Below are 22,647 nucleotides of genomic sequence, written 5' to 3'. Positions count from 1 at the left end.
AGCACCATTTACACACCATTTAAACTCAAATGCAAGTAAATTCTTTGTACTTTGATAATATTTATGTTCCACCCTGATCCTTGACTCAACCAAAGCAGTAAAAATCAGCAGTGCATTTACGTTTTTCCCCTCAATTGCCATTCTACATGTCTTCCAAATGGCTAATTTAGCTTGTCCAACTATAAAATTTGCCAAAATACACTGTTCTTTGTGTGTTTTTGAATACTTACAGCCATAAATAAAAATTATCTTATTAAAACAAAAACCTAAATTCCCGAGTATTCTTTCCAATACTTTAAATAGTGGTACTAGCCTGGAACATTCAGCAAAAACATGAAACACAGTCTCTGGTTTAGTACAAAAAAGACAAGGTGATGAAACAGACATATTGAACTTAGAGACAAAGCTATTTGTAGGTAACACACAGTGCAATATTCTCCACTGCAAATCCCCAGAGCGTTTTGGGAGTGGACCTTTATACAGTAACCTCCAAGAAGGAGAAAGATCATCAGAAACCATTAGATGTTCCTTCCACTTTGTATCACATCTACGATTAATATCTTCAAAATGATCAGCCTTTACACACATCTGATAAAACTTTGTTTTTCCAGCAGCTTGAAAATCAATCTCTTGTAGCCCCTTGAACTTCAACAACTTCCCCTCTTGGTCACCATCTGTGCAACCCTTTGGGGACACAAATAACTTAGGGAAGGAACATTGCATCAATTCACCTGACAGAAGACAATTGACAAAATGTTGGAATTGAGAAGGAAAAACAGCTTTCAGACTGCATATGAAATGTTCTACCATCCTCACAGACCTGAATCCCACTTGTTCACAAATTTCCATTGTTGGTCTCCATTTTCTGGAATCAATATCGATCAGATGTGCAACTTTTGTCAAACCCTTTTCCATAAATGTTTTAACAATGATGTTAGACGTGCAAACATTGCCATTAAGATAGGGGTTATAAAACAGTGGTTCATTCAGACCAAAATGGTGATTCTCTCGTCTAAATCCCTTAAGAACAGTCCAGGAATTTAAAACGGAAGCATAGAATTTCACATCAGGTTTAAAACTCCAACTATACTGGAACATCAAAAACAATTGTTTGTCAAGGGAAAAACCACCAAAAGTTCTAAGCAAAGCCAAGCCAAATGACACCCACGGTGTGGAAAGCTCCCTAACATAAAGTAAAGTCTGAGCAACTTTCAGCCTCATAGCTTTCACTTTGCCTGCCAAATCGATCATCCCCTGACCTCCTTCATTAACTGGCAAGTAAAGAATTGCAGGGGGAAGCCAATGATGGCCGTCCCAAAAAAAATTAACTAAAATCTTCTGCAGATGTTGTAATAGGATTTTTGGTGGATCGAGTACATTTAACCTATGCCACAGCATAGATGCTGCCAAATTATTAATAATAAGCACTCTACCCCTATAAGATAGTTGAGGGAGAATCCACCTCCACTTGTGTAAACGGCCAGACACTTTATCAATTAGACCTTCCCAATTCTTCTCCATATAACGCTCTTTCCCCAAGAAAACCCCAAGCATTTTAAACCCTTCCAAGCTCCAAGAACAGTGCTGAGGAAGTACTGGCGGACCACCGTTTTCCCATTTGCCCAGCAAAAAAGTTGCACTCTTATGCCAATTTATTCTTGAAGAAGAGGCCCTCTGATAGATATTCAGTGATGATATCATTTTCTTAACATCTTCATTTGATCTTATTACTAAAGTAACATCATCAGCATATGCGCTTAATTTAACTGTTGCAAAATCTGTGCCAGAAGAGCACACTGTGGAAATCCCACAGAACTGCCATGAGTGGTTCAATAGCAATCGTGTATAAAATACCTGAGAGACCGCAGCCTTGTCGTATACCCCTGCCAACTAAAAATGGTCTCGATAGAGTGCCATTTATTTTCAATAAACTATATACATCCGTGTACAACAGCTTAACATAGGAAATAAATGATGGACCAAAACCAAAAGCATCAAAACATTTAAAAAGAAAGCCATGATCAATTCGATCGAAGGCTTTCTCCTGGTCCAAAGAAACAAAACCTACATCAAGTTTATACACCTTGGCAAAGGAAATCAGGTCTCGAACCAGAAAAAGATTGTTAAAAATGGACCGATCTGGGATACAGTAAGATTGATCTTCATGAATCACTGAAGATATGCAACGTTTAAGTCTATTAGTTAAAGCTTTGGAAAAGATCTTGTAATCAGCTCCGAGCAATGACACAGGACGCCAATTTTTGATGTCTCCAAGATCCCCCTTCTTAGGTAATAAAGTTATCACAGCCCTCCGAAGGCTCACAGACAATGTTCCTCTTTCCAGACACTCCAAGAAGACAGAAAACAAGTCCCTTCTAATCACCGGCCAAAACTGTTTATAAAATTCTGCATTTAGTCCATCCAATCCTGGTACTTTTCCTGAAGAAAGTTCATGAACAGCTACTGTCATCTCATCAAAAGTCAAAGGCTGATCAAGTCTAGATTTCTCTTCTTCCGCAAGTTGAGGTAAATCTTGAAGAAGCATGTCAGCCATTTCATCTTCACAGGGTTCCGCCTTATATAGATTCTCATAAAAAGATAAAGCATAGGACATTATTCCACGATCGTCAGTCACTTCTCCTCCTCCTGGAAGTTTCAAATGACATAAAGTCTTCTTATTCACAGTTTTTTTCTCCAGACTAAAAAATGTAGATGTCGGCGCATCCATGTTATTAAAGGAGGTAAACCTGGCACGGATAAGTGTCTCTTGAGCCCTTTCTTCCAAAAGATTCCGTAAGAAAAATTTATTCCTTTCAAGTTGTTCGGCAGTGTCCACCTCATCCATTTTATCCTCAGTGTAAAGAATATCTTGTTCAAGCTTTTTCAATGTACTTTCCAAAATACCTTTATTATAGGCGGTATAACTCTGACAAAAAAGTTTAATTTGTATTTTGCCAATATCCCACCACTGACTTAGGGACTTGTATAGCATTTTTCTCTCTCTCCAGGTTTCCCAGAAAAGGGTGAAAGAGTGCACAAAATTGTGATCTTGTAACAGTCTAATATTAAATTTCCAAAAAGAGTGCGTAAAAGTGCTCTGTGCGACAGAAACTTCAACAGACGTATAATGATGATCAGATAGAGCAGTGGGAAAAATACAGCTATTATAAAATTTACCCCTAACGCTTTTCTGCACATAAATCCTATCAAGTCGGGCTCCAGATATCATATTAGAGTTTACTTTCATCCAGGTATATTGTTTAGTCAGAGGGAAAGCTTCTCTCCACACATCCACAAGACAATGATAATTTATCACATTTTTAAGTTCATCTGACGACTGGCTATGTGGTTCGTCATGGTTCCTATCTAAAGTGTGGTTTATAGTACAATTAAAATCCCCAGCCAGAACAACAATTTTATCATGCGATACATCACTAAGAGCAGTCTTTAGTTTTCTAAAGAATAGAGTTCGCTCTGAACCAATATTTGGGGCGTACACATTAAATAACGAAAAATGTAGTCCATGAATCGTCACATCAACATGCAACATTCGACCAGGAACCAATTCAAAAACACTAACAGGTTGTTGCTTATATTCTGATCCAAAGAGAACAGCAACCCCTGCACTAACACTAGAAGCATGACTTAGTATAGCCTGCCCCTTCCATTCACTCAACCACTGTACTTGATTATTTGAATCTGTATGAGTTTCTTGAAGAAAAACTATACTTGCCCTCTTAATCATAATATATTCAAAAAGACTAAACCTTTTAACAGCATCACAACACCCATTAATATTTAAAGAACCAAATCTCAAGGATGTCATGAAAAGAAGAAGAAAGCAAACATAAAAATGCATCCAAACCATCTCACTTTTTACCTTGCAAAAGCAATATACTTCTTACATTACAGAGAATCTTTTTAAGGCGGTACCGTTTTGGTCTATCAAGCTCATCAAAGTTTGTCTTTCGCATAGCTATGGTACAAGAACTGAGAAACAGTTTTAAATCTGGAAAGTATGACTCAATACTGATCTTACGAAGCCCTTTTGTATTGTCAAGGAAAGCATTAATCTGCTGTAATGAATACAACTTAGTCTTACCTTCAGAAGTATTTTCCGAGTCCATCACGTCATTCTCATCATATATTTCCTCGTCATCCTTATCGAAATCCTCCGTGTGTAGACTTAAATCCATTACCTCTTGTGAAACACTCGCTCCTTGACTCTGATCGATCGATTCATCAGTACTTATTTTAGCATTACATAGGTCTACCTCAGATATTTGTTCCTCATTCCCCGGTGATTCGGCCTCACGCGCCTCTTTCGCATTCACCTGCTCCGAACTCAACTCTGGCTGCGTGATTACGTCATTTTGATCGGCCGCTGTCTCAGCTATCTGCACTTCGCTGTTGCTGGAATCACCCAACAGGGATCTTCCCTCGCGTAGTTCAGGCAAACTAATCGGCGTGGATTCTGCTCTGGCCTGTGGAGGTTGTAACGACACAGCGTCCACAGTTACATCAGAAGTACCCTGTCTCGCCCTGTCATTTTCCACATTAACAGTCAAATCTCCATTAGTGCCATTATTTACATGACGATTCGGGCAAGTCTGCCGGACGTGACCAAAATCCCCGCAAATAAAACATTTCATGGACTCCGAGCTAATAAAAATAGTATAATCCTTCCCCTCGATAGTTAATTTGACAGACAGGTTCAAAGGATCACTGTGAGAATTGAGAATCATGAAGACCTGGCGCCGAAAAGACATTACATGTTTGAGTTCGGGATTTTTGCATCCGAGCGTAATCATCTTAATGGGACTCACTAATTTACCATATCTCACGAGTATTTCTTCCAATTTCTCATTTTTAACAAATGGAGGTACATTTGACAAGACAATCTTCTTTGATGGACTCGACAGAGGCAAAACAGGCACAAACATTTCATTGATCGTTAATCCGTTCTCAATTAAATCATTTGCCATTTGACTTTGACTCAAAAAAATAACTATGGCCTTGTTCATACGAGACGCGGATCTGATATTTACACCGCCAACAGCAGCACTCACGGCCACTAAACAATCTTCTACCGACACAGACGCATCAGGCATACACTTACAGCCATGTCTAATAGTCAGTTGTGAAAAATCACCCACATTTGTCCCCATTTTCCCCACTTGCTGACCGGCGTCAGCCGAGGAAAAAAAAATACTGCTTTACCAAACACAATTCAAGAAAGAGAAAAAAAGAAGAGAAAAGTTACAATCAACCACAACAACTCTCACCCACGCCAAACTCCGTTCACTCGTTCCCAGCATGCAACAGGGAGAGAGAGAGAGAGAGAGAGAGAGAGAGAGAGAGAGAGAGAGAGAGAGAGAGAGAGAGAGAGAGAGAGAGAGAGAGAGAGAGAGAGAGAGAGAGAGTGAGTGAGTGTGTGTGTGTGTGTGTGTGTGGTCTTTCCATGGCCTTTGTCTAAGCTCCTCTTCAGTGCTCTGTGTGTCCAGTGAGCAGCTGGCCGGAGCTGACTGGAAAGCAATCCTCTGAGAGAGAGAGAGAGTGGGTGAGAGACATGAGTGCATTACTGTTCCTTCATGATCCCACCTGCTCATTTGCTTCCAGACTTAAATCCACACCACCTGTCACAGGCTGTTAGTGAGCCACTGCAGGGTTAAAGGTCACCTCACAACACTGCTTTATTGCCCCACTACCCAAATTGTATTTATACATAAATTATGGCCAGAAGTAATAAATTATTTTCTTCCACTTAGATGCTGCAGTAGTTCAAATGAAGTATCTATCTATCTATCTATCTATCTATCTATCTATCTATCTATCTATCTATCTATCTATCTATCTATCTATCTATCTATCTATCTATCTATCTATCTATCTATCTATCTATCTATCTATCTGTCTGTCTGTCTATCTTTCTATGTCTGTCGGTCTGTCTGTCTGTCTGTTTTATCATTATAGTGTTCTATCATTCTATCGGTCTATCATTTTATATATATATATATGTGTCTCTTTCTATCTGCTGATTGTTCTGTTGCTCCATCCATCATTAAACTGTTCATTCTGTCGATCTATTGTATCTGTCTATCTATCTATTATTCAGAAAGTCCTAATCACTATGTGTTTTTTATGTGTGTGTTTTTTTAGTATTTTAAACTTGACAAAATTAGATTTTTTTTCCTAGTTTAAAGTATATTCATATGAATTTCTATCAATTTCAATTATATTTCATGACATTGAGATTAGAATTGCAATTCTGCATGTAGTTTGCTACTTAAATCCAAATGTAATTAGAGAGTTGAATTTGAATTTAAAAGACATCCTTGTTTATGTTCTGAATGGACTTCACCACAGAAAATATGATGGATACAAATACAGGCTAAATAAGACCCTGACTTGAATTGCCCGAATAATCAAAAATCTAAACAAACAAACAAAAAACAAATATCAAACCCTCTATCTCTTTGCCGCAGGTGAACATGCTGATTGGAATAGTGGTCTTCAACAAGCTCATGTCTAGAGATGGCATCTCAGACAAGTCCAAAAAGCAGAGAGCAGGGTAAGTAAGTGATGTCAAAGTGATGGCTATGTGATACCCATCTACACTCTAAAAAACGCTGGGTTGTTTTTTCAACCCAACTGCTGGGTTGAGGCCGTTGGATAGGACTTTGGGATGTTTTAACCCAAGTTTGGGTTGAAAATAACTATCTTTTTTAACCCAGCGGGGGTGGGTTGAGGACGCGGACGTGAAGGAGAGCACGCACGTCACGTCAAAATCGTACGTCTCTCCAGTGCGAGCAGCCGCCATTTTCTCAGCGTGATAGAAGCGAGAAGCGAGTGAAAGACTATGGTAAGTAACGTTAAATATTCAAAATGTAAAGTTATCTTTTATTGTTTACCCGGTTGTATGAAAGGCGGAAGGTTTTATGAAAGGCGGAAACAAAGGAGCTTAACGTTATATAAAAAAAAAACGGACGCGGTTTTCGCCTCGGACACGGAGGTCTTAACTGCCTCATGTAACGTTACTGAACGGAGGATGTACTTTTAATATAACGTCTGTGAATGTATTTTGTCATATTTACATAAGATTTTACATTATCTGTTCTCTTTGAGGCGTTAACAGACGGTTATGGTCACGGTTACGCTCATGTGAATTTGTCTTTTTTTTTCGCGGTTAAACTGAATGTATGTTTGTCTCCTAAAGGAAACGGCATTGTGTAGTAAAGACTAGCATAATTATTTTGAGGCTGTTGAAGTGGTAACTGTTAAAAGTATGTTTTACATGTAATGTTTCAGACTTGTCCAGCTCCTGTCTTCATTGTCCTCGCGCTGAGAGTTAAAGACACAGAAGCTGTTTGTGTGAGGAGTCACAGACCTGTGTGAGGATGAGGAGGAGGTGTTCTTCTGAAGAGAGGGACAGACGGTTTAAGGAGAGTAAACTTCAGAATAACATCAAGTTATCTTTATTTTTACTAAGACTAAAATAATGTGTGTGGTTTTTTTAGATGTTGAAATCCAGAGACAAGATAACTTCATTCTTTTGAGACTGATGTAAGTTAAATTATTATTACTTTTTTTTTTTTTGAAAATTTATGTTTCTGTTGTGTCCTGCCTGTTAACTTCACATTTTGATGCAAAAACAGTGTGATTTTATATATGTATGTATATGTTAATATTTTATTGAAACCATTGATGCCCCTCTTTGCAGAACTCAAACTAACTGGAGTTAAGGACACAGAAGTCTGCTTGTGTGAGGAGGTGGTTTTCTCAGCTTCTTCTGAAGAGAGGGAAAGATTGTTTAAAGGCGGGCGTACACGGTGCGAATTCGGATGGTCGGAAGATCCTATGTCCACGCACACGGCACGAGTGAGTTTATCTGAAAATCGTACGGACGAGATGATAAACGACACGATTTTGTCGATAGACGCGTTCGACTTGAAGCACCGCTGCACGCACGGGAGGATCACTGTATGACATTAAAGTACCGCGAGAGCGATAAAAGAGCACACATATCCAATGCATTCGAATCGCTCTCGCGGTACTTTAATGTCATACAGGTGATCATTCTGTGAAGCGCTGCTTCAAGTGGAACGCGCCTAATATAACTGCTCTCTCTCTCTCATAACTGCATATAAAATACTGATACGAGCCGTGACTGTTTCCTACACGTAACTACAGGTTATTTTTCAGCAATAGGAAACTGGGACGTTTGTTTACCCTGTGTGTGTGTGTGTGTGTTACAATGTAAACATGGTTTGTGAGGACAATTCCTGTGCCCTCGTATACCAAATGGCTATAGAATTTAAATATGCATTTTCCGTGATGGATAGAGGTAGTGCATGGGGATAAACAGTATAGAATACCGTTACATTTATGGAGAGTCCCTGTAAACTACATATGCGTGTGTGAGAGAGAGCGAGAGAAAACTAAAAAGTCATTGGAATACGTTGCTAGAAACATACAGCGCTCACTGTTCCTGTCAGACTTCACCGAGTTTATCCTCCCACATTCGCCGTGGCGCTGCCGTCTTCGTCTTCTGTGGTTTTCCTAGTTCGTGATTGGTCAACTTCAGATAAATCAACAAATCGGCTCGTTCAACCGCACAAATGGCACGAATTCAAACCGATAGCTCACGAACTTTTTAGACATGTTTAAAAATGATCGGGAGGTCGGGAAGTGCTCGTAAGCCACTCTGCTCGGCTCGTAATTCATCGCAAATGATACGAGCCGCGACCATACGAGCATACGCGATTTCCACACGATTTAAAAAAATCGCATGCGAACTCGTACGACAGCAAAAATCGCACCGTGTACGCCCGCCTTAAGGCAAGTAAACTTCATAATTTCATGTTATCAGTTGTTGTTTTTTTACTAAGAGTAAAATAATGTTTGTTTTTTGTTTTTGTAGATGTTAAAAGCAAGAGACATGGGAGATCATCATTCCCTTGAGATTTTATGTAAGTTATTTTTAGAAAATAAATTTTTCTGTTGTCTCCTGCCAGGTTACTTCACATTTTGATGCAACAACAGTGTGATTAGGTGCTCATTTCATTAAGACCATTGATGTCTGTGTTTTTTATTGCAGAACTCAAACCAACTTTGGAGTTGTCTGATTTGGAGAGTCATTATTCTTGGTCTGCGCTCTTAGAGGTAAAGTTCACACAAAAAATCATTTACTTGCCCTCAAGTCATTCCAAACCTATAAGACTTTTGTCTGTCTTTACAACATAAATTAATATATTTTTAGTTTTCTCATAATATTTGTTAATCCATTTATAGTTTAGATAATCAGTATTTTCAAGCTTCATAAATATAGAGTTATTGTAGAAGTAAATTCTGATATTTATATATGAATACATCTTAAATTATATGATAGCAAACATGTATGTTCAAAATAAAATATTGGTCTCCCAGACCAGCAATGGAGGACACAAAAAGAGAATATTAAATATATTCATATGTTTTCCAAAAAATGAACAGAGTTTGTATGAGTCTGGAAAAACATGGGGAGAGTAAATTATGAACATTTTAATTATTTGGTGAACTAACGGTTTGAAGAGCAGCCCTCCATGTACATGAATATTGTGAGGTATGTGAATGTCATGTCTGTTTTAATGTTTCAGTAAAGAAGCTTTCTGAAAGCAATATTTATTCAAACAATATCGCATGTCCTCACACTAGTGCTGCCATTATAGCATTCTGGAGCGCTGTGGTGGACTGAGACATTAAACAACCGCACAAAGTGTTGAAACTTTAAAACCGATTATTTACCTATCCTTACGGATGTGAATACACCTCTACCTGAAAATGGATAGTTTAATTAAATGTTTAATTTTTTCAAATGTGTTTCTCTTAGGCCACTGATGAAGAGCAGGCGATGACTGGGATGAATGCTGGTCAGAGAGGAGAATCTTCTTTCCCCTAAACAGCAGTGGTTTTAAAGAAGGACGCTGCCCTGGATGATGTAGAAGATGTCACATGCTGTGCTGATGGGGCTTCTTCATGACTACATCAGTTATGCTAAAGAGATCATGAAAATTGACTGTGATGCATGATCTGTATTCATGGACTATGAAACAAACTGTAAGTGTATAATTTGTTAAAAAAAAAAAAGTTAAATGCTTTTTCTGTGTTATTTAGTAGAAAAGTTTACACTCTGTCATTCATACACCTGCTCACATTCTTTCACACACACACACACACACACACACACACACACACACACACACACATGCGTCTGTTAAAGGTTATAATATCAAAGTTAATGTTGTGATTTATTTGTGTACTGTCATGCCAGAATAGTTGGAAAAAAAACTAATTGTAAATTTATTGTATGTGTTTTCGTATATTTTTATACAATATATACAATTGAACAAAGTCCAATGTGATCTTAAGTTATATTCATCAAATGTTCAATGCTTTGTTTATGAACTCTGTAGCTGTTAATGCCATCCTTTTCTGCATTTCTTCTAACATGTTACTTTTTGACTTTTCTCTTGTTTTTAATAAATATTTTCCTTTTGGTAATTATTATTTGTGTGTAAAAGTGATATTTAAAATGAACAACATTTGTAGGTTTAATGCCTAGCTCAATTTGGGTTAATTTTAACGTAGAAATGCATTGTTTCCCCACATGGCTGCACTCTGCGAGTTTATTTTCTGCCAGCAGGAGGCGCTAAGAGCGGGAGAGGTAGGTTTCTCCGGTAACGGCTGCAGAGCGGTAGTGAGCTCTCAAACGCTGCCTTATCAAGCACATTCGAAATGATATCGAACATTTTCTAAATACAGTAGTTTTCCTTCTGAAATACAGTGATAAAAAAAAAACACCCGCTCTGTTTTTTTAAACCCTGCAATATAGTCATTTTAAACCATAAAAATGGCAACCCAGCAGGCTGGGTTAAATATGATAACCCAACTGGTTGGGTTAAAATAACCCAGCGCTGGGTTCGTCCCTTTTTGACCCAGCGCTGGGTTGTCAAAATAACCCAAATTGGGTTGTTTTCAACCCAGCAGTTTTTAGAGTGTATTTCTGGATTTGCACCAAGTCACTGATTTACCACTAGCCTGTTGATGGTTTTAAAATATCCTGTCAAATATTTGTATGGGCGAAGTAAATTACTCCCTCCCTCTCTCTCTCTGTCTCTGTCTCTCTCTCTCACTCTTTCTGACACACACACCCACACACATGCCCACTAAAAGTTGAAAAACATCAGACTGAAAGCCAAGATATGACAGATTCATTAATGGACTTGTATTGATTTGCTGGCCTGCTAACCTCAGGCTTGTCTTCTGATAGCTCTGTCATTAGCTAAGTGTATATTCATTGTTCATGTAACTGCATATACTGACAGGATCAAGGAGCCCTTGTGTTTTTAAAACGCTTGTTCTGTTTTGCCTCTGTTTGATTGGACACAAAGCATAGTGATCCATTAAACACTTGTGTTAATGAGCGCACTGCCACATCCCTCACCTCAAACGAAAGGCCAAATCGCAAGAGAGATTGAATATTCCCATTCCGCTCCTTGAATCTGCTACCTGGGTTCTCAAAGCCATCTTTAATTAAACTAATGCTGCATCAGAAATCCACATTTTTAGGCAAAGATAAGTGCACTATATTGTTTAAAATGAGCTCAGGGTTTAACTGCTGTTAAGCTCATTGCGATACATGAACGTATGTTTGCCAGTACTATACTATCGGCATGAGAACAGTATTAATGCCCACAATGCAACTGAATCAGTGAATCTAATATCTACTGATAGCCTCTCCGCATTGTAACCTGAATGTAAGCTGTAAACATGCCATTTATATATGTGGCATTGCTTTGGTGGACCACCATACCGATGTCTTGACAGGAAAGTGTGGGTCTTACTAATTGAATGAAGAGCTAATCAGAGATCTGAGCTAATCCAATGACCGGATATTAGTAATCCCTCCAGGCAAGAGTACATTCTGCAATCTTGCCCTATTTGATATGTCTTTTTTCCCACTTTTCTTTTCCTGTAATATTTATGGACAAGGGAGGATCAGTGCATATTGGGAGCTGCATGGCTAACGATGAAATTTTCACATATTTTATTTTTTTTTTACATAAAAATGTCTCAGGATTTAAATTATATCTGACTCATTTCCATATTCACACACTCTCTCATGATGTCATTCACATTACATATGCAGTTCTGTTTTTCGTTGCAATTATTTTAAGTGCAGCAAACTTGTTTTTATCGCTCATATTTGTGCTTTTGCTGTCTGTCCCTAATCTCAGGTGCTCCATTTTGCCACATAACTCTTTGTGCTGTGTGCATAAATTATACCTCAAAATATGTGACTAATTGAGAGGAGGCACTATTACTTTTCAAAGCAACCTGACTGCACCTGGCATTGATAAAATAGACCGCAAGGAGGGACCCAAGCCATATCTAGAGGCTGCAGTATCAGATAATTGGAAGTGGGCCAGTAAGCAACCGCACAGCAATGCATTAAAACCACTCAGAAACCTTAGCAACCACATAGCGATGCCCTAGCAACCACCCTCAACACTCTAGGATCTTAGTGTGAGTTATTACACAGGCAAGCATTAGTCATGTTTCCACAGAGGGTATTGCCAGCCATTATTGTGATGGAAATATTTCCTAAACAGTTAAATACGTAACTAAATTTAGTATCACGCTTCCATTGTTTTAAGGTTGTCAGTGTAAATGGCACACAAGTCCACTGTTATAATAAGCTGCTTCTGCTCTTCGTTGCTGACCCTGAGTGCCCCTCCTTTCCATGTTTCTGATGTTTAGAGCACTTTCTCCAAGTCTGTGACATGAGGATGCCTTTTGTTTCCTTTGCAATTTCAATCAGCATCTCATATTAAACACTAAATTCAAAGCACTATAATTTAAACAAAATGATTTTGTTTTACAAATGCTAAAAGCAGCTGTATGTACAATAGTTTTGTAGATTTTTTTTTTTTATTTTTTTTTTGGAGCTCCCCACAATTAAGTGAGTTGAATTGAGCCGTAAATATATCACTCATAATTACAGTGGGTAGCTGTCATAAAGCAATCTGACCTTTTCGCAGTAATTTGTAACCGCTCACCAAACTTATTTATTCTCATAAACAGACATTTGGCGAGAGCGTGGGAAAGCAGAAACTCAAGCCATTCACTTTATAAGGTGTCAGTATCTGAATGGTTTTGAAACTGATATTTCAAAGTTAAAAACATACATACATTTGCTTTAATAATGCATTATCACCACATTTTTTTAAATATTCTTTTTTTCATCAGTTCTCCAATCTTCAGTGTTTTATGGTTCCTCAGAAGTCATTCTAATATGTTGATTTGCTGCTCAAGAAACATTTATCATTATCAGTGTTATAATCAATGTTGTATATTAACACATTGATTATAACTTAATTTAAACTGTATTTTATTTTATTTTTTCACTTAAAGTTGAAAAATCTCCCATCAGAAAATGACAAAATACATTTGTATTCACATATCCATACATACTGTACATCATTTTTTTCATGATAGAAAAGGTATTCACTTCCATTTTTTTTTTTTTTTGTTGTTGCAACTTTTACATCCAAGGCTCTTATTTATAAAGACTGAAAAGGGGTTCATTAAAAACTGAACTTCATGGTTAATGACCTGAGCGAGACCAACCTGGGCGTGCTAATCTGCTTTCTAACAATGCTTACACAAATCAGGGGGTCACGGGCAGTATCAGGTGTGTCTGTGTGTGACGACAGCGAGAAACTATCCTTTTCTCTGTAGCAGCTTTTTCTGTTTTCACACACAAAGACTCCTATAATACACACACACTTCAGTGAGCAGCTGAAGTAGGTTAGTCTTTGCAGCTCCCATCTGCCTCATCTGCTGATTCTTAATGATCTGTGGTCGCATTCTACTGTGTTTCTCTCCATTTTCTCATTTTCCTGCCATCATTGCCTGTTTCTCTCTCTCACACACACAGACACACGCAAGCTACTTTCACACTGTGACATTCATTACAGATCTCGCTCTGTCATTGCTGTTGTTCATTGCTTGATGCTGTTTTCTTGGCATTACATTAATTTTGTCTTTCTCTTTCTTTTTTCTCAATATTTTGTGTTCCCTTTCCTAATGTGTGTCTGTTGACGTCATTTTCCAAATATTCCATTTGTAATTACCCTCCATTCTACATTCAAACCTTTTACCTTTTGTGATGTTTGTGTGTATTGGCATGAATGTGTGTACGGATGGATATTTATGAGTGTGTTTTTTTGTTTTTATTGTTATATTCCTCCCTACCTCGTTGCTTTGTGTCACTTACATGTCTTTCCTGTATGAACATATGTGTGCGTGTGTGTGTTGGGTCCTGAAGTCCGCCGTTGGAAGCGCGTAGCAGGCTGCTCCTGAAATGCTCCAAGTGCGGTGTGATCTCCAGCACCGCCCTGTCCAGCTCTACAGCCAGCAGCGCCATGTTAGTCTCATTCCATATTCTCTCTTTGTCTTTTCTTTCTCACTGTATCTTCTCTCTCTCTCTCCCTCTCTCTAGAGCTCAACATTGACAGTAAGAAACAGAAACTTTTCAAATAGTCACCCTCCTGTCTGCATCACTACATCATTTTCTTAAATCTCTGCTGAAAAAAATCCCTTTATGGCAGTACGATATTGCAAATCATTGAATCGACATTATAAAACTAGCTTTAGAAGTCGATAGAATGTTTATTTGTCCGACAGAAGCCTACGGGAACCACAATTCAGTGCAATATATTTAGCAGTCCAGTTATAAAAGTGTCTAAGGCAGACTTAATGGCCTTTCACACAGAACACATTTTGCTTTGAAAAATGCAAGATGTGGGTGGTGGAAGGTAACTGTAACTTTGTTTTTTTTACTTTAACTTGAGCAGTTTTAGGGCACAGCATCACACACAAGACACAGAAAATGATGTAGAGCATAGTGATCAATGATGTCAGTTAAGTGTGTTTACACACAAAAAAAAAACACACAAAAAAAACAGTTGCCCAGTGGAATAGAAAAACCTGTTCTGTGTGAACCTGCCATTATGGGTCATTCATTCAGTGCTTGTTTTGTTTTGTTTACACGTGCCAATGGATATATTTGCACTGTAAAAAACAAAAAACAAAAAAAACAAAATGATATATATATATATTTTTTTTTTATATTAAGACTCTTGTTTTTTTTTATTCTCTCTCTCTCTCTCTCTCTCTCTCTCTCTCAGCAAGACAAAACACACTTACTAAAAGACTTAATATATTTGTGTTATAAATTAAGTCAATTTTATTTCATTGATTTTAACTTGAAAATAAGACAACATTTTTGCAGGACCTTTTTTTTTTTTTTTTTTGGCAATGTCTGGCTCTCACGCCCTGCTGAATAGCTGTTGTACATCTACCAAATTTTCCTAATAATAATACATTATTAAATATGATTTTCAAAAAGATATATTATTTAATAAAAGTCATATAATTGTATTACTTATACAATTACCTTTTTATTATTATTAAACTAAATGGATGCGTTAAATTGACAGCCATACTGAAAACACAAATACATGCATACAAACACAGACATGGAGGATTGTGCTCTTTGAAGAGGTAAAGAACCAGAGTGTGGATCAGAATGTGAGCCATCTCTGATTCTTTTGGCTTTGGATAAATTGGACTCGTCTCTGCTGTTTGCTGGAGGGAGTCATGTTATTGAAATGATAATGAAATGAATGATATCGCTTCTCGGTTCTTCTTTCTCTTTGTCATTTTTTTTTTTGTTCCTCATCCCATGCTTGCTGTCTGCTTTTTCTGTCTCTGCTATCCGAGAATAAATATGAGTGTGTGATGCCATAATACAACTTCCATTCATAGAAATTAATGAAGAGGACTTCCTAAAGGAAGTTTGTGAGGACCATGTTCACATCACCTCATTTTATTCAATATCAGCGTTCCTGCTCCATGCTTTCTCTCCACAGTTAGTTAGGGGAGGACATTACATTTGAGTCATGCTGTTTTACATCAACCAACTTAAACGTGTCTTTCTTTTTCTGCTTTGTTATTATTTGAGCATGAAAACTCATACTGTAGATTTGCATAGAAGCAAAATCTCTTCCTCTGTGTCTTTGCTAATGTCCGTCCCATTGCAATCATATGCAGGAGACTGAGTCAGTGCAGCGTGAAGATGGTAAATTGACGCCCAGCTGTGGTGAGCCCTTGCTTGGCTGAGCTCAGGCGTACAGTCCTTACTGACACCTGATATTTATCTAAATAGGCTCTGCATAGTGCAGAACCAAAACACTCCAGTAGAATTAGCAACATGTTGGAAATTCATCAGGGTATGTTAGCATAAGCACTCAGCGTTATGAACAGCAATTATTTGCCTGTTTTGCAAACAAACTCAGAGCGTGTCATAACTGGATTTACCCTGTCCACCTTTTCATTGAATTATTAATTATTATTATAATAAATTATAATTATGATTATTATTATTATTGGTGGTAGTAGTATTCTTTGCATGATCATATACCCTTATGAAAATGGACCATGGTTACTATAGTTTTCTACCAAATGAAATAAGCAAATTGTAAGAATAAAATAAATGAGTACAAGAAATGAAACTTGGAAATCTGCTACATATGGCAGAATCTTAAAATGCAATATGATTTAAAAATGCTTTTAAAAGTGCAAATGTTATAATAAACTATTACTAGAATTTAAAACTTTAACAAAATAAATTAATTGTTGAATTTGATATTAATATTGTTTATTATTATTACTATTATTATTATTATTATTATTGAACATTCTATTTGAAAATAAATAAATTAATACATTAATTTAAATGCAAAATCTTATGGCTACATATGAAACTTTGGTAGCCGTGATACTTTTTTTGTAGGGGATTCTTAATTATGCTCTCTCAATACTCTGTATGTTGCATATATACAATGTAGCAATAACTAGGTCCAAGATATCAGGTTTTTAATTAAATTAATTAAAATTCACGCTGTATTGACACTCAGTTAAATTCATGTAGTACAGAGCTGGTTTCTAAATCTCATCAACACCATCATAGCTTGACTCTAATCGTGCTAATATCTTGATGGCTAATGATTCCAGGTGCAGTGATGTCACCAACTTGCTGCATGGAGGATGAACTGCATGTTGCTCTGTACTCTCTTGCACAGGGCCTCGTTATGGAGCTCTTGTGTGGTTCTCCCTCTGTTGGCACTCACATGGATGTCAGCTGTGCTGGCCATCACAGACCGCCGATCAACCCTCTTCCAGGTGCTCTTTGCGGTCTTTGATTCAGTCCAGGGATTTGTCATCATCACCGTGCACTGTGCCATGCGCCGAGAGGTCAGTGGGTTACATTTATGATTCAACCAGCAATGATTAATTATCTGTGTAGAAATTATTAGAAAAGTCACAATTATGAATCATGAAGTGAATAATCAGTCAAAGTGTTTTTCCTGGATCAGAAATGGTTTTCATTGGGTATATAAACATATCATATATGTATATAATAGTATATGTATATTATATGTAGAATCCTAAAGTGGTGTGTGTGTGTGTGTGTGTGTGTGTGTGTGTGTGTGTGTGTGTGTGTGCGTGCGTGTGTGTGTGTGAGTGTGTGTGTGTGTGTGTGGATACTGTACATATGCTACTTTCATTCACATTTAGAGATCCCTGGCCTCCAGCCTCAAAGAGTTTGAAAAACCCTGGCTTAGATAACCTCAGTCTCCATCACACTGTTATGTGTGTGTGATTGCTCATAATAATATAGGAAATAAAAGTTCCACTGTTATACTGCCAGTCTTAGAGGACAGTCAGAGGTGTATTTAAATGGAGATTGGAGGAGGAATTTTATTTGAGTCCATTATTTTAAGGCCCACTTAGGAATAAAACTTACCTTGGACAGCTGAGGCAGTCAGTTTTTTTTTTTTTTTTTTTTTTAATGGCATGCACTGCTTTCATGTAATAATGGGTTGGTCTGACCGGCCATAAATAAATCAACTAATGGATCAAACTATAGTCACATTGTAGTGGGTCTGTAGCCAAGATGTGACAGTTTAAACTCTCAAGCTTGTACTGTGGCAACTTGGCCGACTTTCACGTATCGGGGTAAATCAAAATATGCTCCTGGAGTTTAAGGGAGGGAGAGAAAAAAATCAGTTCTAAATCGCTAAGCCATATATGTTAAATCAGTATCGCAAAACTGAAAGATTAGACTAAAATAAATCCTGGTGTGATTTTATTAAATATATGAAATTCCCTGGCAAGACTTTGATGTAATCCCTAATAGCTTTAGCAAAACAAGAGAATGGAGTGAAGTTTGTGCACCGGATCCTTGCCATAGATTCAGTTTGATGTGCAAAGTACACTTTGAGATAGCAGAACCAATAATGGAAAGGCAGCATTCATAATCAGCACAGACAAATGAGTGGGGGATGGTTTATTGGAATAGTTTGTTCCCATGCATTTATAAAGCTAGAGAGAGCCTAGAAGGCATGCCATCGGGTGTCACTCTGATACGTCTACAGCTTTGACTCAACAGACAGTCATCCATAAAAAAGCTCTGAGAATGAGACCGTCTCCTACTCCGTCTTGCGAAACAGCCTAGTGTTCCTGCACATCGTAATTTAGTTGCAGGGACGAGAGCAGACCGATTACAGATGCTGGTCTAGGCTCTAGTGGAAAGTGTTGAAGTATGATAACTCATGCTCAGTTGAATAGAAATAGAAGGGATTTAATAAACAGTGCAGAAAGTGTGCAGTCAATAAATAAAGTGTTTCAACATCATATGCTTGATGCTATTCGGGGGACGCAAATAGATTCAAGTGTCATTTGTTCAGCACGTAACCTTTGCAAACCATTAAGGTCATGGCAGATCAACCACTTGGGATATGTACAGCATGTTGTAGAATTAACACGTCTCAAATGTGCCTCCAGTGAACACTTGTGGTGGGATTTTATCTAGATCAGGTCTGAGATCAGGCAAACCAAATGTTCTTGCCTTGTGGGGGGACAAATACCTGACCTAAACTTTCCAATGGTCCACATTTTCCAAACTAGTTTGTCAAAACACTAGCTCAATTCTTAATTCTTAATTCTGCATACTGTAGGTTAATAGGTTAATAAGACATACAAATATATCAATGTTGAATTTATGAAATTAATTTTTTTTTTTTTGTGTGTTTTTTTATGTTTTATTTAATCAATTAAGTTAATAAATTTGATCAGTGATATAACCGTTTGAATATTGACATAAACAAAATCTTACTACTAGGGTAGTGCTCTCTAAGGCTGATGATACACTGGGCAACTTTTTGAGTAATGTTGGTTATGCTCTTTCTAATTGAGAATGCGTCTATATGGGTACTTTAGATTGGCTGTGGGCCTGTGTCTCACCTGGTTGCCTGTTTATGGCAACATTTACCAAAGTTGCCCGGCAACATTGCTCAAAAAGTTGCCCCGTGTATCATCAGCCTAAGGGACATCTTTGTACTTTATTTACCATTAAAGTTTCATAGTAGTATCTTGAGGGTATATTTTATTTCTCAATGGTACTGATATGCACATTTTTGGAGTATACTGCCCCAGTGACAAGATGTTCTACCCCTAAAGGTTTTTTTTTATTTATTTATTTTTATTATTTTTTATTTTATTTTTTTGAGCAGTGTCAATACAGCGTTTGAGCAATTACGTCAGAGTTCATTTCTAAGAGGTCTCTTTAAACCTGTATTTAGCTCTGTCCTCTTTTGATTGAATCACCTAAGAGGGGCCTTTGTCATGCATGCAGACAGTCTCAGTTAATCTCTTTTTGTTTTCTTTTTTTTTTTTGGCAACAAAAGCTCTGATCTTCCCAGTTAGGAAACACTGTGTTTTCACTTGGTTATTATGTGGGCGTTTTGGCCATAAATCTGTATGCAAATGAATGGCTTCCTGTTGCTAAGGCTACACTGTCGTCGGGGAAACAGCCTATCACACTTTTTTTTCTGATTAAAGGGAGTGTCTTCCTCCCTATTGTTGTAGAGCCTGTACAACTGTAGTTATATAAACTCTTGCGGAAATGCATACAGGCTCACTGAAATGTTTTTCACTCAGGAATATAAACTGATATCAACATTGTATAAAATAACTATATTAAACAAATAGATTCTCCTGAGTATATAGAAGATTAGAGTCTTTAGGATATTTACTACTATCGTTAGTTTCATGTTGGCATCAACACAGGATGGTGGGAAGATATTCACACCGTCTATGCAATATTTTTAAATAATGTCTTAAGAATCACTGACAGTCTACATATTTTGAAGTGATTGAGTATAATAAAAGATAACAAAAACAACAATTCTTCCAACTTACTGAATGCGTAGAACCAAAATGACAGATATTGATAGTATAAAAAAATAAAATAACAATCACTATTTTAAGGTTTAAATACTTTTGCTAAAATGTTTTTGTCTAAATTTTAGCACACTCTTACTCTTGGTTATCTCAGATCTTTGTTTACAACATTCCAGTTTTGTTTTCTTTGTATTACGTCTGCCGGAACCCTCTTTTGCCTTGCTGTCCGACCACACTGTACATCAATTTCTTCCATTTTTCAGAAACTGAGAGAGCATGACAACCCTAACATTGTAGTGATTGACACCTGCAAGCACAAGCTTGATGGAAAACTGTCAACTGTGGTTCCATTCATGTAGCACATACTAACCAAACTCACTTTTAAAATTCAGTTGTGACTCCTGAAATTTTAAGGGGTAGCTAATGTTATAGAATATGGTTGATTGACACTCCCTGTAATACCTGAATTGTGTATGAACACAATCAGGACTGACCACCTTACACTGATGCTGTATGCAAAGCCCTAGAGAGGTTTAAAATTATGATGTTTTCCTATTTGTTTGGTTGCTTTCTTGTTTCATATTACTATTTCATAGCTTTAAATGAATGTCTCTGTTAGTCACCCGGGCTGTATCCCTTCTCTTCCCACCTCAGGTGCAGGACGCAGTGCGCTGCAGGATGGGTGGTTGCAAAGATGACAGTGAAAACTCTCCGGACTCCTGCAAGAATGGCCAGGTGCAGATCATGGTGAATAGCATCCCATTCCATCTCATCACACATGGGACTCTCAGAGGGTCGGAGTCACCTCTTTTAAACATCACAAAATACTTTGTTATTGTGTTTCAAATTAGATTTGTTTTTGTAAATTGAAGCTGGTGGCTTACTGTATGTGAATGGCTATTCTGGAGAAGGTTGCTGGTAAAAATTCTGGTCAGCTCTCATCTGTGTTATTTTTCCTTTAGGAAAGCCCTTTTATACAATTTCTAGTATTTAAATAAAAATTAAATAATCTGTGTTAAATTAGAGACTCAAAGGATTAGTTCACTCCAGAATTAAAATTACCTGATATTTTACTGTCATCCAAGATGTCCATGTCTTTCTTTCTTCAGTTAAAAAGAAACATTGCCAGGATTTTTCTCCATATAGTGGACTTCAACGGGGTCCATACTGCCGTTTCAATGCGGCTTCAAATAGCTCTACACGATCCCAGCCAAGGAATAGGGGTCTTATCTTGTGAAACGATCTGCCATTTTACAAAAACTATATATATATTTTTTTTTACTTTTTAACCACAATTGCACATCTTGCACTATATCTGCGATGTCCATCCACAACTTCATGCAACTTCATGCACAATCATCCGACATTGTTGTTTTACCTTTTTTTTTTAGTGAAGGGCATTTACTTTGTAAACACTAGGTCGGTACATCCACCTATATCTTGTGTGACTGTTTCAATGTGACATCGTAATGCAAGAAGCCGAGCTTGTTCAAGATGAGCATTTGTGGTTAAAAACGATGTAATTTTTTTTTTTTTTTTTTTTTTTTTTGAAAACGACAGTTCCGATCCTTAGTCCTCGACTTGGTTCTTGTAGAGCCTTTAGAAGCTGCATTGAAACTGCAATTTTGACCTTCCACTATATGGAGAAAAATCCTGAAATATTTTCCTAAAAAACTTTAATTTATTTTTGACTAGAGAAAAAAAGAACATCTTGGACGACATGGGGTGAATGAGGAAATTTTAATTCTGGAGTGAACTAATCTTTTAAAATCAGAAGCTTTTTGAATATCATTGCACATACTGAAATGTTTTTGAAAGGGCAACTAGTTATGAATATTAGATACAATTACCAGTAATCATATCCAGTAAAAAGAAAGCAATTAGGAGTGTCAGTAACATACTTAGCACATGCAACTTTATGGGGTATTTTCCTACAGTTTTTAAGCCCTTTACCCAGTGCCTTGCAGTGATTTGTTCATCTAAAGGACTAGACTTGCATGTAACCATGGTAACTACAGCAGGAACTCTCCAAGTGTGTGTGTGTGGATCGGTTTGGATGAGAGGGATCACTGCCTTTCCAGGTCTGCTCCACCTTTCTACTTCCTCTTTTAAACTCACCCCTCATTTTTTCTCTCTTCCTACATTTCTCTCCTTTCTGCCTCTTTGCTGGCAGAGGTGCTCGCACCAGCCCAGCCTCTACAGTCAGGAGCAGTGCGGCTCTCTCCAATATTCACCTGGGTGCTGCCAAGGCTGCCACCAAACCTGCCCCACCTCCCGACCTCTAGCCTTGGCCAATCA

General features: G+C 37.5%; 1 protein-coding gene and 1 long non-coding RNA gene across 3 annotated transcripts in view; both read left to right on the top strand.

The window, feature by feature from the left end:
* The window catches only part of LOC127935247 (adhesion G protein-coupled receptor B2), a 271,317-nt gene that overhangs the window by 226,793 nt on the left and 21,877 nt on the right, over positions 1 to 22,647 (top strand). Inside the window, exons 22-25 of the mRNA XM_052532945.1 lie at positions 6,486 to 6,571; positions 14,369 to 14,467; positions 17,187 to 17,358; positions 21,004 to 21,096. Coding sequence (XP_052388905.1) covers positions 6,486 to 6,571; positions 14,369 to 14,467; positions 17,187 to 17,358; positions 21,004 to 21,096 — 450 coding nt within the window. The remainder of the gene's footprint in view (positions 1 to 6,485; positions 6,572 to 14,368; positions 14,468 to 17,186; positions 17,359 to 21,003; positions 21,097 to 22,647) is intronic.
* LOC127935256 (uncharacterized) lies at positions 6,615 to 10,782 on the top strand. 2 transcript variants are annotated; one of them, XR_008148044.1, is made up of 6 exons: positions 6,615 to 6,862; positions 7,309 to 7,563; positions 7,721 to 7,878; positions 8,921 to 8,969; positions 9,098 to 9,162; positions 9,869 to 10,782. It is a non-coding gene; the product is annotated as an uncharacterized LOC127935256 (long non-coding RNA). The 2 variants fall into 2 exon arrangements; XR_008148045.1 differs by having other exon boundaries at positions 7,721 to 7,770; positions 9,869 to 10,781.

Source organism: Carassius gibelio, chromosome A19, assembly GCF_023724105.1.
Source record: "Carassius gibelio isolate Cgi1373 ecotype wild population from Czech Republic chromosome A19, carGib1.2-hapl.c, whole genome shotgun sequence".
Lineage (NCBI taxonomy): Eukaryota > Metazoa > Chordata > Actinopteri > Cypriniformes > Cyprinidae > Carassius > Carassius gibelio.
This window is presented reverse-complemented; position numbering and strand designations above follow the sequence as displayed.